General features: G+C 38.6%; 1 protein-coding gene across 2 annotated transcripts in view; it reads right to left on the bottom strand.

Moving 5' to 3' along the window:
- Positions 1 to 3,240: 3,240 nt before the first annotated feature.
- Positions 3,241 to 16,586, bottom strand: part of MOB1B (MOB kinase activator 1B) — a 50,467-nt gene continuing 37,121 nt past the window's right edge. The window contains exons 4-6 of one of the 2 annotated variants that reach the window (XM_047798956.1): positions 13,896 to 14,029; positions 10,201 to 10,364; positions 3,241 to 6,814 (exon numbers count right to left, since the gene is read on the bottom strand). In XM_047798956.1, coding sequence (XP_047654912.1) covers positions 6,737 to 6,814; positions 10,201 to 10,364; positions 13,896 to 14,029 — 376 coding nt within the window. In that variant the 3' untranslated portion in view covers positions 3,241 to 6,736. The remainder of the gene's footprint in view (positions 6,815 to 10,200; positions 10,365 to 13,895; positions 14,030 to 16,586) is intronic. The other variant, XM_047798957.1, reaches the window with a different exon arrangement.

Raw genomic sequence — 16,586 nt, 5'->3', positions numbered from 1 at the left:
GTTTTGTTGTTTGTTTTTTGGTTTTGTTTTTTTTGTCTTTTCTAGGGCTGCACTTGAGGCACATGGAGATTGCCAGGCTAGGGGTCTAATCCAAGCTGTAGCTGCCAACCTACGCCTCAGCCGCAGCAATGAAGGATCTAAGCCGCATCTGCAACCGACACCACAGCTCATAGCAATGCCGGATCCTTAACACATTGAGCAAGGCCAGGGATCAAACCGGCAACGTCATGGCTCCTAGTCAGATTCATTAACCACTGAGCCACGACAGGAACTCCAACCTAACAAGTTTTAAATGTTCAACATAGTTCACACACCTTAATAATTCTCAGAGTGTGTTCAGTGTGGGAATATCCATAGCAAAAATAAACAGTAACACAAAGTCAGGATTCATGGCCAAATGAAACTATTTATTATTATTTTAAATAAACATTGTTTCTCCCTTTAAAAAAAACCCTAGAATTTAAATATTTCCAATGCCATCACATAGAAGTCTGTATACATTATTTACATCTCTCAATTAAAACATATTGCAGATTTTCTAACATTCAGTATCCCCTGTTAAAACAAAAATGATGAAGTGTGATCAATAATAATTACAATTCGAGTCATCTCGGCACAGTTTACAATACAGCGCCCATGTTGCATCTCATGTCTCAGACCATTTTTCCTTCTTTCAGCTACTCTGATATAGCGGGAAGCTGTCTGTCTCCATAAGAGCAGGAGCCTGTCTTTACTCATCCTCCACAGCACGTGGCCAGTGTGAACTCGGCCTCATGCTTCCGTTTACAGCACTGGCAGTATTCTTTGGGTTTTGTCCCCAGAAATGATTCTACTAAAACCTGAAGTAGTCCCATGTATACCGTATTCTCTCTCAACCTAGATTTCATGATGCTGTTCCTAGATAATTTTAAGTTGTAATGTATAGGAAAAGTTCAAATGAAAGAAAAGTTAAGTTTTCCTTACAAGCTTGGTGCCCTGACCACCCTAGTTATGTGTGTACAAAAATAAATACAATTTAGTGCCTGTAAAAAAAAACCACTTCCCCTAAAAATAGTTATCTCTGCAGAGTAGTTTTAAGGAGAAAAGTGTTCTTAGAATGAAAATGCGCCAATCTATTTTACAACCTGAACAATTAAGTAAACGAAATAAAAATGAAAACATGTGCAAACCTGTAAGAAACACATAATTAAGAACTAATATATAACAAATTAAATATTAATAAAAAATTTAAACTTATATCACTAATAACCTCAGCTTCAGTGACACAGTTTAAAGGAAGCTGTCAACCGACACAAACCAAAAATGCTTTTGTAAGTTATATCTTTCCAACACTTCAGCTGCAACCTATGTATTGACAACAATTACTTTACAATCACTAACAGTGAGGACCTACATAATCAACCTGTTTTATTTTCCACCTATTGGGGGGATGGGAGGCTGGGGGGAGGGAGAGGTCAGGAAAGTCATTACTGAAAGGAAGTAATTTATGGAGAAGGAGATGACAGGTAAATATACAGCTTGGAAAGGCTAGGGATTTCACTATCTTTGAGAATTCAATTTTTCTATTATATGCAGAAAAGGAAATCCATATCACACTTGCAAAACTGAGAATACTCAGTATTTCAGTCTGTATTTTCTCTTTTGTCAAAATTTAAGTATCCGTTCAGCTACAAGTGGCAGACATAGAGCACAGTTTTACACCTTCAAAATGAATTTTTCTCTATGATAACCTCATTAGGAGAGCCTCAAAAATTCAGACTGTCTGCAGTCACAATTGTTACTACATCTTAAAATTAAATTTTTCCATTAAATCTTGAAATAGCTTTACCTCTAAACAGCTTAAACGGATAGCTGAAAAACAGTAATTCCTATGATAAAACTTAACATTATGACAAAACTCTGATATTTAAATTATTTTAGGAGTGGTCCTTAAAATACAGATCTAGAGTAGTGTTTCTAGGAAATGGTATATTCTTTAATATCCCAGATAAGTTTTAAAATAAGTTTTCCTCTTGGTATGCAGTGACATTTTCAAATACACTTCTTGTCTATATCTTTTAAAAAAAGGTTGAAAATGTTAAAGTTATAAATGACCTATGAAATGATTATACAATTTGAAATATTTTATCTGTGATACACAGACTTAAATTCAGCATAATTAATATAAAAGTTATTCTAATTTCTTTGTACAATGATCTCCAGTATTTAAATTCAAATTGTTCATTTGAGTAAAAATAAGTTAAAAAAAAAAAAAGGATGGAGATAAAAGGCTGTTTTATTTACTTCTATCTTAAATATTGGATCCATTAATTTTTTTTAAATTACCCCTTCAATCAAAACTACCCTACAGCAGTCAAGATATAATCCAAAAGTTATCAGGGAAAGGAACCAAAATTAGAAAATAAGAAAAAGACTTTGATTTTTTAAAATTATTAAATATAGCTGTAAGATAAACTATATTTAAGAAATAAAATAAGACAATACATCCAAATGATACTGTCTACTTCAAAGTAGTCACATCAGGAAACTATTCCTTTAGTAAATGATGCTACAGGAATTCCCTTGTGGCTCAGCAGGTTAAGGATCTGGCTTGTCACTGCTGAGGCGCAGGTTCCATCCATGGCTATGGAACTTCATGCCGCTGGTATGGTCAAAAAAAAGATGTTACAAATCAATGCTCAAAACATTCTTTTCTGCAAATTCAGAGCCTATGGCATATTCTTTTGAACTTCTTTAATAGTTTAGTTCTAAGAAAACAACCAAAGTCATTTTGATGAATAATCTAGGTCATTATTTTATTTTATTTTTTGGCTTTTGGCTTTTTAGGCCACAACCACGGCATATGGAGGTTCCCAGGCTAGGGGATGAATAGGAGCTGTAGCTGCCAGTCTACGCCACAGACACAGCAACATGGGATCCAAGCTGTGTCTGAAACCTATACCACAGCTCACAACAACGCCAGATCCCTAACCCACTGAGCAAGGCCAGGGATCGAGCCTGCATCCTCATGGATAATAGATTTGTTTCCACTGAGCCATGACGGGAACTCCAATGATATAGGTCAGATTAAGCTTCCAGAGAAATTTTTCAGTGCAACTAAAATGATGAAATAGATTTTCTTGCATAGTCACCCACTGATTCTCAAACATCTCTGAAAGCATCCCAGGAACATTAAACCTTTGCAGCACAGCTGGAATAAGTAGTGCTCCCAAAGAAACCACTCTGAAGATCAGTTCTCAATTGGATGTTTAAGGTATGACATATTTATTTTAAAAGAAAGTCCTACAACTTAATAATTGTATCTCACATATGTTACCATTTCAGTGGTTAGTAAAACCTCTCTTGGAGAGGGTGTAGACAAAGGTATAAAAGAAGTCTGTCATTTTTCTATTTTCCCATAAGCAAGGAAAATGCTAATACATAAAATGGAGTGCGGTGATCATGTGTAAAATATAAATATCCACATTATCTATAATTCCTGAATATAAGAGATTATAGTGTTTTATCTTTCCTGATAAGCCAGGCAGAAACTCAGGTTTCAACATACTTATTATACACTAAATATGTCCTTTCCTACCTAATTTTATGTTCACCATTTAGCATTTACAAATGACAAAGGTAGGTAGAGATAGTAATCTAAAAATCTTTCAATTTAAGATAAAATGACCTCCAAAGCCTCTACCAGCTAACACATACTTACTATTTCAGTGCAGCCTGATGCTATGGTTTTTATGGGAAACAGAATAATCAAGCCAGCAGATAAAAGCCAGTAGCACCATCTACAGCCAATGAAAAGATTTTCACTCTTTCTGTAATTAATTTCTCTCTACACCCATTACTCCATCATTTCAATTCCTAAAACATGCTTCACATCAACACTTAACCAAAGCATTGTGACAGTAAAACTATGTTAACTTACTACTTTATATTCCATGCTTTCACCAGTGGATGAGAAAACCAGTTCTACTTTATATCTCTGCATGAAGAGCAGGGGGTGGGGAGGGGATGACCATTATCCTGGTTATTTATAATTAAGAGACGTAGAAAGAATCCAATAGACTTTTTTTTTTTTTTGTCTTCTGTCTTTTTAGGGCCATGCCCATGGCAAATGGAGGTTCCCAGGCTAGGGGTCTAATCGGAGCTGCAGCTGCTGACCTACACCACAGCTCATGGCAACGCCAGATCCTTAACCCACTGAGCAAGGCCAAGGATCAAACCCACCACCTCATGGTTCCTAGTCAGATTCGTTTCCGCTGTGCCATGACAGGAACTCCTCCAATAGACATTTATAAGCAAACTCTAATGCAAAACCAAGATTTTTGATCCTTATTTTATAAAAGGCATTTTTACTAACACCTGCTCACAGGAACCAACCGAAGCAAAGCAAATTTTTACTCTATCAGTTATTTCTCACATGCTCTGGTGTTTCCTTACTTGCAGCCATATAACACTGTGTACAATGCCAGGCCTCTCCCTGGGAGAATGTCTCTACTTTGTTACTACCGTATATACACAAACATATCTCCTTACTTCCCAATACCTCTGTTTAAAGGAATATTTAGAAGCAGGCACCTGAGATTCTGGCACAGTGACAAGAAACTTCTATCTACATAGAGTGGAAAAGAAAGTGCTATGACTAAACCTTAATTTAAAATAATTTTAATTAACATTGGTACAGTGTACTACTGTATAAGGCTTAAATAAACAAAAACAATTTTTCACTTTTCTCTCCACACTTGGCTATTGCAACCCCTCTGTTACTAGGTTGGTATGAAGTCAAATAAAGTATATGGAATAGTTACATGCTTCACTTTGCTGAGTAGACAGGACCCCAAATCACTAAACACCAAAATTCATTTCTGAATCAACTCACAGTGGCTGAATTATATATCTGAATACTAAAAGATTTTTTCTAAGGAAATCAGCTAGTTCTCACTGCAGTTTACAAATAAGTATTACCAATGAATGTCCAATATATTTGCCTCTGCTAGGCTCTCCTTTTACTTCCCCCATTCGTACTTGGAGACTGACTGCGAGAAATGAAATGGAGAAAAAGGCAGTTCCTAGTGATCATAATTATAACGGCATTAAAATGTATCACTAATCTACTTGCTAATGGCCAAAACAAATTGATTTCATTCTAGATTTTCTACTATGTTTTTAGTCTATACAATTTCAGAGCAAGATTTCTATTCTACAAGGAAAAAGGCATACATTTCTTAGTGAAGGAAGAATATATACTTCTAACAGAAGGAAACATTTACCAGATATGACAAAATTAAAACTGGAAGTCTAAAAAGGATATTTCTCAAGAATAGAACTGAGGTGGAAAATGTTCATGTTTTAAAAAATTAAGTTTCTGAATTTTTTACTTAAGGGAATAGTTTGCTAGAATGTCATAAAAAAAAGTAAAAGTTAATAACTACTAATTTAGCACTTTCATTGTTTGATACCGCCATAAAGAGAAAGATTTCCTTTCACAGTGGAAAAAATCAGAAGTCAGAATGCTTCAAGTTGGGCTTATAATAAGCAAAGAAGGTACTGCATCATTTTAAAATGACAGGCAAACACCAGCTCCATTCACTGAATGGAAATGCTGAAAAGTGATCAATTTCCCCAAATAGTTCTTAAATTCAAAGTTTATGTCTATATCTAAAATTAATAATTTATTTTTAACTTCTCATGGAAGTTCATTTCTAAAAGGAGAGTCTCTAAGACTGTGTTTATAAGATATTGATTAAAATCTTCATGCCATTCAAGGGTTTTGAGACAAGACTTTCTTGAACTTGACTCCCCATACTTAACATCCCATACAAACTAACCCCCCCCACCCCCAACCAAACACACACTCCTATCCCCTCCTCTTCAAAGTAGAAGGGGATTCTGCAGACTTATGGCTCATTTGGCAATTGCTAAGAAACCTCACAGTTCAGCATCACCTCTGAAGATGGCAAACCTATATATAACCTGAATTTTTACACCTACAGTGCAGTTAACATGTAGAAAGAAGCCAAAATGTAAAAGGTATTACATTTCAACATCTTCAAGTTTCAATATCACAGATATCAAGAGATGGAAAAGACCTGCTTGTAGAACTTTAAGCATCTGTTGAACAGAACTACTATCAATATCAAAAATAATTAAGAAATACTAATTTTTTGTGCTCTACATGCAAACCTTTACAAACTGTGTTTCTTTAATGTTGTAAAAGCTGGAGATCACCAATTTAGGTAAGCTATGGCTTTTATCAATAGGTATTTTAAAACATGCACCAGTAAGTGCCCTGGAGAGTAATCCTAATATTGTTTCAAGCCCTGTTCAGTTCCATGTCTGTGCTTTGCACCTCAGAAGTGAGCCTGCCAAGGCACTTAAAAACATAACACTTTTGGGGACTTCAAAAATCAGCCACAATTTACACAATGGAGAACCGCCATCCATCAGCAGTCCAATTAATAAGCATTTTCTCTCTGCCTCTAATATTATCAAAAATTCCCCAAATTAAAAAAAAAAATACTGTACGCCACTAAGACAAAATTTACCCTATCAAGTGTATGGAGAATGGTTCTTGGCTTCCTCTAGCAATAGGATATGGTTTCATTTATTCAGAATAAAGAAAAAGGAACCCAAACAAGCCCCCCAAACCTAAGACAAAAGCAACCAAGATAAATATAAACAAAATCCAAATGCACTCCACACAGCCTCATTTAAGGAACAATTTGCGCAAGTCTGCATCCTTTTATCTGTCCTTTGAAGTGAGTTTTTCAATCAGTTCTTGGAGGGGTGCAAGTTCTCTTCTGTCAATAAGGTTGAATTCCTATGCATGACAAAGGCAGAAGAAAGAGCAAAAACATATTATTTACATCTCATTCCCAAACAGACTCCTATTAACATTTGTTAGAAATTAGCTTTTGAAATAAACAAAAGTCAAATCTTTTTTCAAAAAAATTTTTTTCTATTCCCTAGTTCTGTGTTTTAGGCAAATTAGTTAACCACTTCTGATGTATGTTTTACATCTTTAATAATATTAGGGTAAATCCTCCTACATCATAAGGTTATTGTGGGATCTAAATGTGATACTGTGTGTTAACCACTTGATGCAATCCCTGGCTAAAGTAAATGCTCAGTAAATGGGAATTGCTGCTTCCTATTGAAAGGAGTACAGTCAACCTAGTAGGGACCAAAAAAATCTAGTATCTCAGGCAAATTTCAGCATTATATGAAGAATAAAGGAGTTAGTTCAGCATAGCTGCAAGCTACCATAAGATGTGGTATGAGAATGACATGAATAATGTGGAGTCCACAAATGATAAATAAAATCCTGTAAAGAATAGGAAAGCCTGGATTTATTTGTGCTTCTGCACCACTGTCATTCTGAAATTCAATTCTGAATAGATTTCCCCTGAATAGTAAATTATAAGCCTAATAAATACAGGCTGTCAATACTTCTGACCTTTCGATATTGTCACAATGGGGCATTCAGAGCTACTAATCTCATTGATTTATTAGCATCCACCATGTGCCAAGTACTATAGTAAGTACAGAGGAAAATAAGGCATATTTAATAGCAAGCCTACCACTAAGATTTGGGGCATCCAGAATTCCCACTGCGGCTCAGGAGTGGTGAACCTGACTAATATCCTAGCCTTGCTCAGTGGGTTGAAGCTGTGGCATGGCTGTGAGCTGTGGTGTAGGTCACAGATGTGGCTTGATCCAGCAATGCTGTGGCTGTGGTGTAGGCTGACAGCCTTAGCTCTGATTCCCCTAGCCTGGGAACTTCCATATGCCACAAGTGCAGCCCTAAAAACCAAAAAAAAAAAAAAAAGATTTGTAGTATCTGGACCAATAACACAAATGGATGTATATCATGTGACTAAATTATAATATTTTACATTAAACTAATTTATTTTTATATATGCTCAATGCTCCTACCTTGACAAAAACACCTTCACAGTAGCCAGGAAAGCAGATTCAAATTTAGATTCCTCAGGATTCTGTACTGGAAGGTAGTAACATGAGGAGAGACAGGCCCTGGTCCCTAGTAAACCTACCTACCCTATCAAACCCCAGCTCCATCCTGTACTTCAGAGGGTTTCACATGAAGGAATATGGATACACTGATTAGCTTATAAAGGCACTGTCCTCAGACACTCATGAAGAGCTGCCATCTGGTTATCCTTTGGGTCCAGAAACATGACCTTCCTTTAAAAGCTGGACCAAAGGAAAAGATCCATGCAAACCCAGGAATACACTTAGGACCATGTCAGCAGAAGATTCTGCATCTCAGGTGCCCAAGCACCTATGGGAAGGGATCTAGCTGGGTATGTTCTTGGCCCTGTGGATTCCTCCTTCTGTAGTGATGAGTACCACTGGAGAAGGGCCAGAGCAACACCTCTCAACTGGGAGGCCCGGGGCAGAAGCCACTCTCATTCAAATAAGAGGTGACACTGAATAATTAATAGACCCACCTTTTTTTTTTTTTTTGCTTTTTAGGGCTGCTCCCATGGCATATGTAAGTTCCCAGGTTAGGAATCGAATCGGAGCTACAGCTGCCAGCCTACGCCACAGCCACAGCAATTCGGGATCCAAACCGAGTCTGCGACCTACACCACAGCTCACGGCAATACCAGATCCCTAACCCACTGAGCGAGGCCAGGGATCGAATCCACTTCCTCATGGATACTAGTCGGGTCTGTTACCCCTGAAGCACAACAGGAACTCCCTAGACCCAATTTAAGAAGGTGACAGTGTCCTGAGATGTAACTAGGCTCAGCTATGGTAAATGCCACATACACGGTACAGTAAGATAAAAATGCCACATACCATCTCTTACTATAGGCTAGGTGTTCTTTAAGATCACACGGTACAGTAAGATAAAATCTTCTGGTGGCAGAATATCCTCTCCCAAACCACTAAAACCTCAAGCAAACATGTTCTGCCTAAACCGCAGCATAGATGCAAATTTTAGGATAACACTTTCTATGCTTCTATTGGTGTCCGTAGAAGGAATACACTGTAAAATAACTGCCCAGAGCAACAGTTTAGGCAAGTTATTAGATCCTAAAATGTGTTTACATAGGTGAAATTAAGACACAAAACATGGAGTTCCCATCATGGCTCGGTGGCAATGAACCCAAGTAGGATCCATGAGAATTCGGGTTCAATCTCTGTCCTCAGCTCAGTGGGTTAAGGATCCGGCGTTGCTATGAGTTGTGGAGTAGGTCACAGACGAGGCTCAGATCCTGCGATGCTGTGGCTGTGGTATAGGCCGGCAGCTGCAGCTCCAATTCGACCCCTAGCCTGGGAACTTTCATATGCTTTGGGTATAGCCCTAAAAAGCAAAACAAAGAGATACAGAATGTGTGCCCTCAGTGTACAGAGGGAAAATAAACACGTTCTTCTTTATGGAGGGGGCTGTGGGGAAGGCATTTTTAAGTTCATGTCCACAGCTACACAAAAACAACACGGATCTCAGCCTTGGACTTCTGCCTACCATCTCCCTTCTCTAACCACCACTGAAAAATGGCTGGTCAGCTTATGCACGTCTATCTCTTTTTCATTCCTGCCTGTCAGTTTTCTAATTATTATAGCAGGGCAAGAACAGACTCACTCCTCTTAGTCTACATCCCTAAGGCCAATTCTCTGAGAACTAAAGAGAGAAAGAGGAGGAGGTCAACTGAGGAGTCAGATTAAAGATTAATGGACCTCTGAAGTATCAACACTCTTTGGGACATTCCTCCCCCTTTGGAATAACAGCCCCTAATGCAAAAATTACTCAGAAAATGGTTTTTAAAAGGAGGGGGAAAAGGTATGATATTTAAAGTCCATTTCCATGTCAGAGTTTGCTGAAAAAATATCCAGAGTGGAAGGACCCAGGAATTGAGGGTTAAGAGGAATAGGAGAAGTGCTCAGAGACCAAGTTCATCTATATGTCCACCAAATTAGCCAGGTTCCTTACTCAGCTCCTCCATTACGATCTGTTAATTGAACCAAATCCCAGGTAAGACCTCTCAGATTCACTGTAGGCTTGCAATGGAATTCAAACACTGAAGACCAGTCTTTATAACCATGGCAAGTATTAAGGAGGATGAAGACTAGCGAGATAGGGCAAATTTTATCCCGACAGTACGGATGCAGTATTCACTCATAACTCTGTACATAACTGCCTTTGCTGAGCAAAAACGACCTCCTTATCCAACTTACCTGGACGAAAAAAATAAAGTGCTTGAAAGATGTATTGAGATGCGCTTCCTCCTGAAGTTGGATCACAGGGTCAAAATGCTGATGATAAATGTGAGCATAAACCCTAAAGAGGCGTTTGAGTATAGTTTTTGCCACAGACATGAAATTCTTCGGGAATGGGACACCTAGTAAATAGATAAACAACCCTCTCTATTAACAAGAAGAGAACAAGGCAGCATCAGTTAGTTAGCAAATGGAAACGTAACTTACCAAGACAAGGCTGAAAAGAAGTACTGATGAATTACTACTGATATACCCACTGTACTTTTCAGAAGCTCTCAACATATCATGAATGAAACTAAACTTCAATGCTTCTATAGAATAAGAACTTGTCTTCAATTTAGCCCTTTGGCCTCTAACACACCACCGTTTTACCAAAACGAGGTAAACAAATGCCTGAGATGGTAATGGAGCTAAAACACATACTCTGATCCTCAGAGTTCTTATGCTGAACACAAAATCACCATGTTCAGTTTTGTTTAAAATGCCTGTGATAGGAGTTCCCATTGTGGCACAGAGGGAAAGAATCCGACTAGGAACAATGAAGTTGAGGGTTTGATCCCTGGCCTCGCTCAGTGAATAAAGGATCCGGCGTTGCCCTGAGTGTGGTGTAGGTTGAAGACGTAGCTCAGATCTGGCGTTGCTGTGGCTGTGGTGTGGGCTGGCAGCTGTAGCTCCGATTAGACTCCTGGCCTGGTAACCTCCATATGCTGCAGGTGTGGCCCTAAAAAAAAAGAGATGTATCTTTAAAAAATAAAATGCCTGTGATATATTTTCGCATTTTTTTCTACGCAAATTATTTCTTTACTACTACAGGTCTACATGTATCATGAAATCAGCTGTGGTCTCTGCTCAATTAGAGATACTTGTTTCATGAATTAGAGCACTTTTACAGCATTAAATAAATAGAAAACTAGAAAAATACAAAATTCTATATCCTTTGTTAAACTGACCACATGAACCAGGTTGGCAAAACCTAAGCCAAATACTGGTCCTGCTGGGTTCAATGTCACCACAGTGCCTACTGCACATTTAAAAATATCACAGGTCACAAGAAGACGTAAACAAACCAAAATAAAGGGACATTATATAAAATAGCATGCTGGAGTTCCCATCGTGGCTCAGTGTCCAACGAACCCAACTAGTATCCACGAGGATTAGGATTCAATCCCTGGCCTTGCTCAGTAGGTTAAGGATCCAGCATTGCCATGAGCTGTGGTGTAGGTCAAAGACAGGGCTCAGATTCCGAGTTGCTGTGGCTGTGGTGTAGGCTGGTAGCTGCAGCTCTGATACCACCCCTAGCCTGGGAACCTCCATGTGCTGGGGGTGTGGCCCTAAAAAGACAAAAGACAAAAAAACCCAAAAGAACAGTATGCCTACACTCTTCAAATATGACACTATCATGAGTTCCCTGGTGGTCTAGTGGTTAAGACTTGACGCTTTCATCTCTGCAGCCCAGGTACAATTCCTGGTCTAGGAACTGAGATCCCATATCAAGCCACTGCATACCATGGCCAAAAAAAAAAAAAAGTCACTGATATGAAAGACCAAAAAAGACTCAAGTACATATATTTTGCATTAAAGAGGCTAAAGAGACACAACACTGAATGAAAACAAATGCCAAAGACTTTCTTATACTTTAAAGGATATGACTGGGAAATTTTGAAAAACTGGAAAAAGACCTATAAATTAGACAAGAGTATTGTATTGGTGTTAATCTCCTGGTTTGACAATTTTCCTGTGATTTTCTAGGGAAATACACATTGAAGCACATATAGATAAAGAAAGGGGTTTCATCTATGCAACTTACTCTCACAGACAGACTGTGAGGAGGGGAGAAGAGAGGGAGAGAGAGCAAATGTGTTAAAATGTCGGCAACTAAAGAACTCAGAAGAAGGAAATAGAGGGATGCTGAGCATGATTCTTACAAATTTTCTAAAGTCTGAAATTGGTTAAAATAAAGTTAGGAGTTCCAGTCGTGGCGCAGTGGTTAATGAACCCGACTAGGAACCATGAGGTTGCAGGTTCTGTCCCTGGCCTTGCTCAGTGGGTTAAGGATCCACCGTTGCCATGAGCTGTGGTGCAGGTCACAGACAAAATCGGATCTGGCATTGCTGTGGCTCTGACGTAGGCTGGCGGCTACAGCTCCGATTAGTCCCTTAGCCTGGGAACCTGCATATGCCGAGGGAGCGGCCCTAGAAACGGCAAAAAAAACCAGTTAATAACAGCAACTATTTACACTGCTGTCTCCTGCTATCTCCTCTACCACATCCTTCTCTCCAAAACTAAAAAAGCATAAAGTATAGTCAAAAAGTTGAAAAAGGAATTCCCGTCGTGGTCAGTGGTTAACGAATCTGACTAGGAACCATGAGGTTGCAGGTTCAGTCCCTGGCCTTGCTCAGTGGGTGAAGGATTGGGCGTTGCCGTGAGCTGTGGTGTAGGTTGCGGACGCGGCTTGGATTCCGTGTTGCTGTGGCTCTGGCGTGGGCAGGTGACTACAGCTCCAATTAGACCCCTAGCCTGGGAACCTCCATATGCCACGGGAAGCGGCCTTCGAAAAGGCAAAAAGACAAAAAAAAAAGTTGAAAAAGAGCAAATTCTTAAGTTTTTTAGGAAACACAGTTGTAAGGAATTAATACACAGTAAAATCATATAAACTATCTAAATGTAAACAATTTCCACTTGAAAGGTCAGCCCTTCCTAAGATCAACAAATAAAAAAAAAGCAAAAGTCACTCAGCTGATAACAGAGCAAGTCTTCAAATCTTGTTTTCTTCTCACCTAGTTTGATCTCACAGTCTATTAAGGTTCACACTGTGGGTCTCTCTGCCACAAATATAATTGGTTTTAAGCCATATAAATTGGTTTTAAAGCCATATAAATTCCCTTCCTAAAAAAGAAATGGATATGACTGCGGCAAATAATACTAGCTACCTACCAAATGTCCAGTCTCTTTTTTTTCCCTAACACAGGCCAGGTTTGCTCTATCCGAGATACACTGATCTTAATTGTTTAAAATTATGAGGAGGACTTCCTGTCGTGGCTCAGTGGAAATGAATCCGACTAGTAACCATGAGGCTGCAGATTCAATTCCTGGCCTCGATCAGTAGGTTAAGGATCGGCATCGCCATGAGTTGTGCTGTAAGTCACAGATGCAGCTTGAATTCTGTGTTGCTGTGGCTGTGGTGTAGGCCGGCGGCTATAGCTCTGATTTGAACCCTAGCCTGGGAATTTCCATATGCCGTGGGTGCGGCCCTAAAAAGCAAATAATAATAATAATAATAAAATAAAATTATAAGGAGGCCATGAGCTGTGGTGTAGGTCACAGATGTGACTCAGATCTGGCGTTGCTGTGGCTGTGATGTAGGCCGGCAGCTACAACTCCAATTTGACTCATAGCCTGGGAACCTCCATATACCGCAGGTAGGGCCCTAAAAAGACAAAAAAAGAAAAAATAAAATAAAATTGTAATGAGGTTTACCTTAATGTTCCTAATAAATTTGGTATGAAAAAGAAACTTTTATGTATATAAGACTAGAAATATTTTGATAGGTACGGTAATCTAACATGGTTGTTGGAATACAGAGCAAATAAGCCTTAAAAACAAGAGAAATTAGATAAATGATGATGGATCGCAGTTATACAAAACAACTATACCAATTTTTGATGGAAATAATGTCTCATCATCCAACTGGTCTTGAACCCACGTCATCAGATAATCAATATACTTTGGTGCAGAGCACTTAATAGGCTTCTTTATGTTTGTTCCATCTGCCCAATGATATTCATATCTGCATTGGAAACATAAAAAGCACACAGAATATCAGTATATACCTATACATAACATGTATATTTTTTATATTACATATGTATGTTTATTGTGAATGTATTCGGGACATATTTTAAATAATCTCCTCCAAAGAAGGATTTTTTGCCTTTAGTACTTCAATTCAGCATTGTTTTTCCTTTTTTTTTTTTTCTTTCTTTTTAGGGCCTCACCTGTGGTGTAGGGAAGTTCCCAGGCTAGAGGCTAAATCAGACCTGCAGCTGTCAGCCTACACCACAGCACAGCAATGCCAGATCCAAGCCACATCTGTGACCTACACCACAGCTCATGGCAATGTCAGGTCCGTAACCCACTGAGCGAGGCCAGGGATCAAGCCAACAAACTCATGGATACTGGTCGGGTTCTTAACCGGTGCAGCTACAAGAGGAACACCAAATTTAGCATTTTAAAATTACTATTGGACTATTTTGCATTTATCAGGATCCAAACTAAGCAGATCCTACCAAACTCATTTTTTGTGAGCTTTCCTTCATCTATAGCATTTATATTTTAGAATAACACACATTAATAAATTTTCATAATAGAAACCCTAGCTTACTTCTCACATCTATAATAACCATAGTTAATCTTTACAACTATTTTTCTTCCTCAAAAAACATTTATCCTTAAGCACTACAATTCTTTTTAACTTGAGGCTTTAAGTTTTGGGTTAAGGAGAGACAATGACACAGAAATGCCAAAGTAAGATGAAGGAAGAAGAGAATGGTTCAATATTTGAGTATATTTGGTTGAGGAAATAAACATGCCCTTTGAGAAAAACTGGCCACCCAAATAAAGATGCCTATAGTATCCGGGTATTAACAAGGCACTATCCTTTGGTACAATACATGTTTAATATGCACCTACCATGTGAGAAATACTGTGTCAAGGAATACTATCCTTGAATAAGGAACACTAATATGAAAGACACTTTATTCTCAAGGAACAAAGACTAATAGAAAAGGCAGATTTGTTAAAAACTGTACAACAGATCACTAATACAGTTAATTACATACACATGCACAAAACCTGATTTTTAAGATAAGGAATAAGCATGGAGCTGAAACTCCAATGTACACAAATGTCTAAACTGTACTAGCATTTAGTTTTTTAGTTTCCAACAGGTTACTTCTGCCACTTAGCCTCTCTCTTTTAATCAATTTTGTTTTTTTAATTGTGTCCCAGAGTTTGGACTGACAAAATAATAGGTGGGTAGCCTAGCAAAGGAGCTGAAAGAAAATATACTGGAAAAATACAAAAGGGTATTTCAAAAAATGAAAATTACCTTGAGATAGGATAAATAAGGATGCCTTCTATTTCATCATAGCCTAAATTACATTTGAACAGTAAATCTTAAATAGGATATACCTGAACAAATATTCTGACAGCATACCTTACTGCCAACACTGAGCAAGAGGGAGGAATGTCAAAAGCCTACTTTGAAGGTCTCCAAGAGGAGATTCCCCAACATTTCTTGGCATCCTTTCCCACTATTAATCTTTCACAGTCAAGAGAGCTTCCCTACTATAAAACTAAAGTCTCAAGTGTGACTTAAGCCTATTCTTGTTTGATCCTCTTAGGAGAGAGAGAATATGAATGGTAGGACATTTAGCCATTATTACTTAGTCTTCACTTAAAGACAAGAACTTATCCATGTTTTCTCCCTATGTTAAGAAACCTTAACATTTTGCCTTTCTCTCACAATCATGTTTTTTATTTGGTTAATGATTCTTAGCTGTCTATATTCATTTTTATTTATTTATTTATTTTTGTCTTTTTGCCTTTTTCTAGGGCCACTCCCACGGCATATGGAGGTTCCCGGGCTAGGGGTCTAATCAGAGCTGTAGCTACCAGCCTACGCCACAGCCACAGCAACATCAGATCCGAGCCGTGTCTGTCTGCGACGTATACCACAGCTCATGGCAACGATGGATCCCTAACCCACTGAGCAGAGCCAGGGATGGAACCTGAAACCTCATGGTTCCTAGTTGGATTCGTTAACCACTGAGCCGCGACGGGAACTCCTTTATATTCATTTTTAAATGCAAAAGTCAAAACCAAACACAACAAATTAAAAAAATCAGCTTCAATATCCTGAAGCTTTATAAAAAATATCAATTTTCAGTGTCCTCAGGCTTTTCGAAAATTAGGACAACTGCATATTGCTTATGCTTCTAAGGTTTATAACTATGACTTCCTGATTCCTTGCTTTTCTCTTGTCATGTTTATACTTAAGATGACTTCATCTTATAAACCCCACCAACCAAATTTTTTTTTTTTTGGTCTTTTTAGGGCCGCACCGGTGGCATATGGAGGTTCCCAGGCTAGGGGTCTAATCAGAGCTGTAGCTGCCGGCCTATACCAGAGCCACAGCAACTCGGGATCCGAGCCACGTCTGCACCACAGCTCATGGCAACACTGGATCCTTAACCTGCTGAGCAAGGCCAGGGATGGAACCTGCAACCGCATGGTTCCTAGTCGGATTTGTTAACCACTGAGCCAAGACAGGAACTCCCCCACCA

This window comes from Phacochoerus africanus, chromosome 10, assembly GCF_016906955.1.
Source record: "Phacochoerus africanus isolate WHEZ1 chromosome 10, ROS_Pafr_v1, whole genome shotgun sequence".
Taxonomy (NCBI): domain Eukaryota; kingdom Metazoa; phylum Chordata; class Mammalia; order Artiodactyla; family Suidae; genus Phacochoerus; species Phacochoerus africanus.
This window is presented reverse-complemented; position numbering and strand designations above follow the sequence as displayed.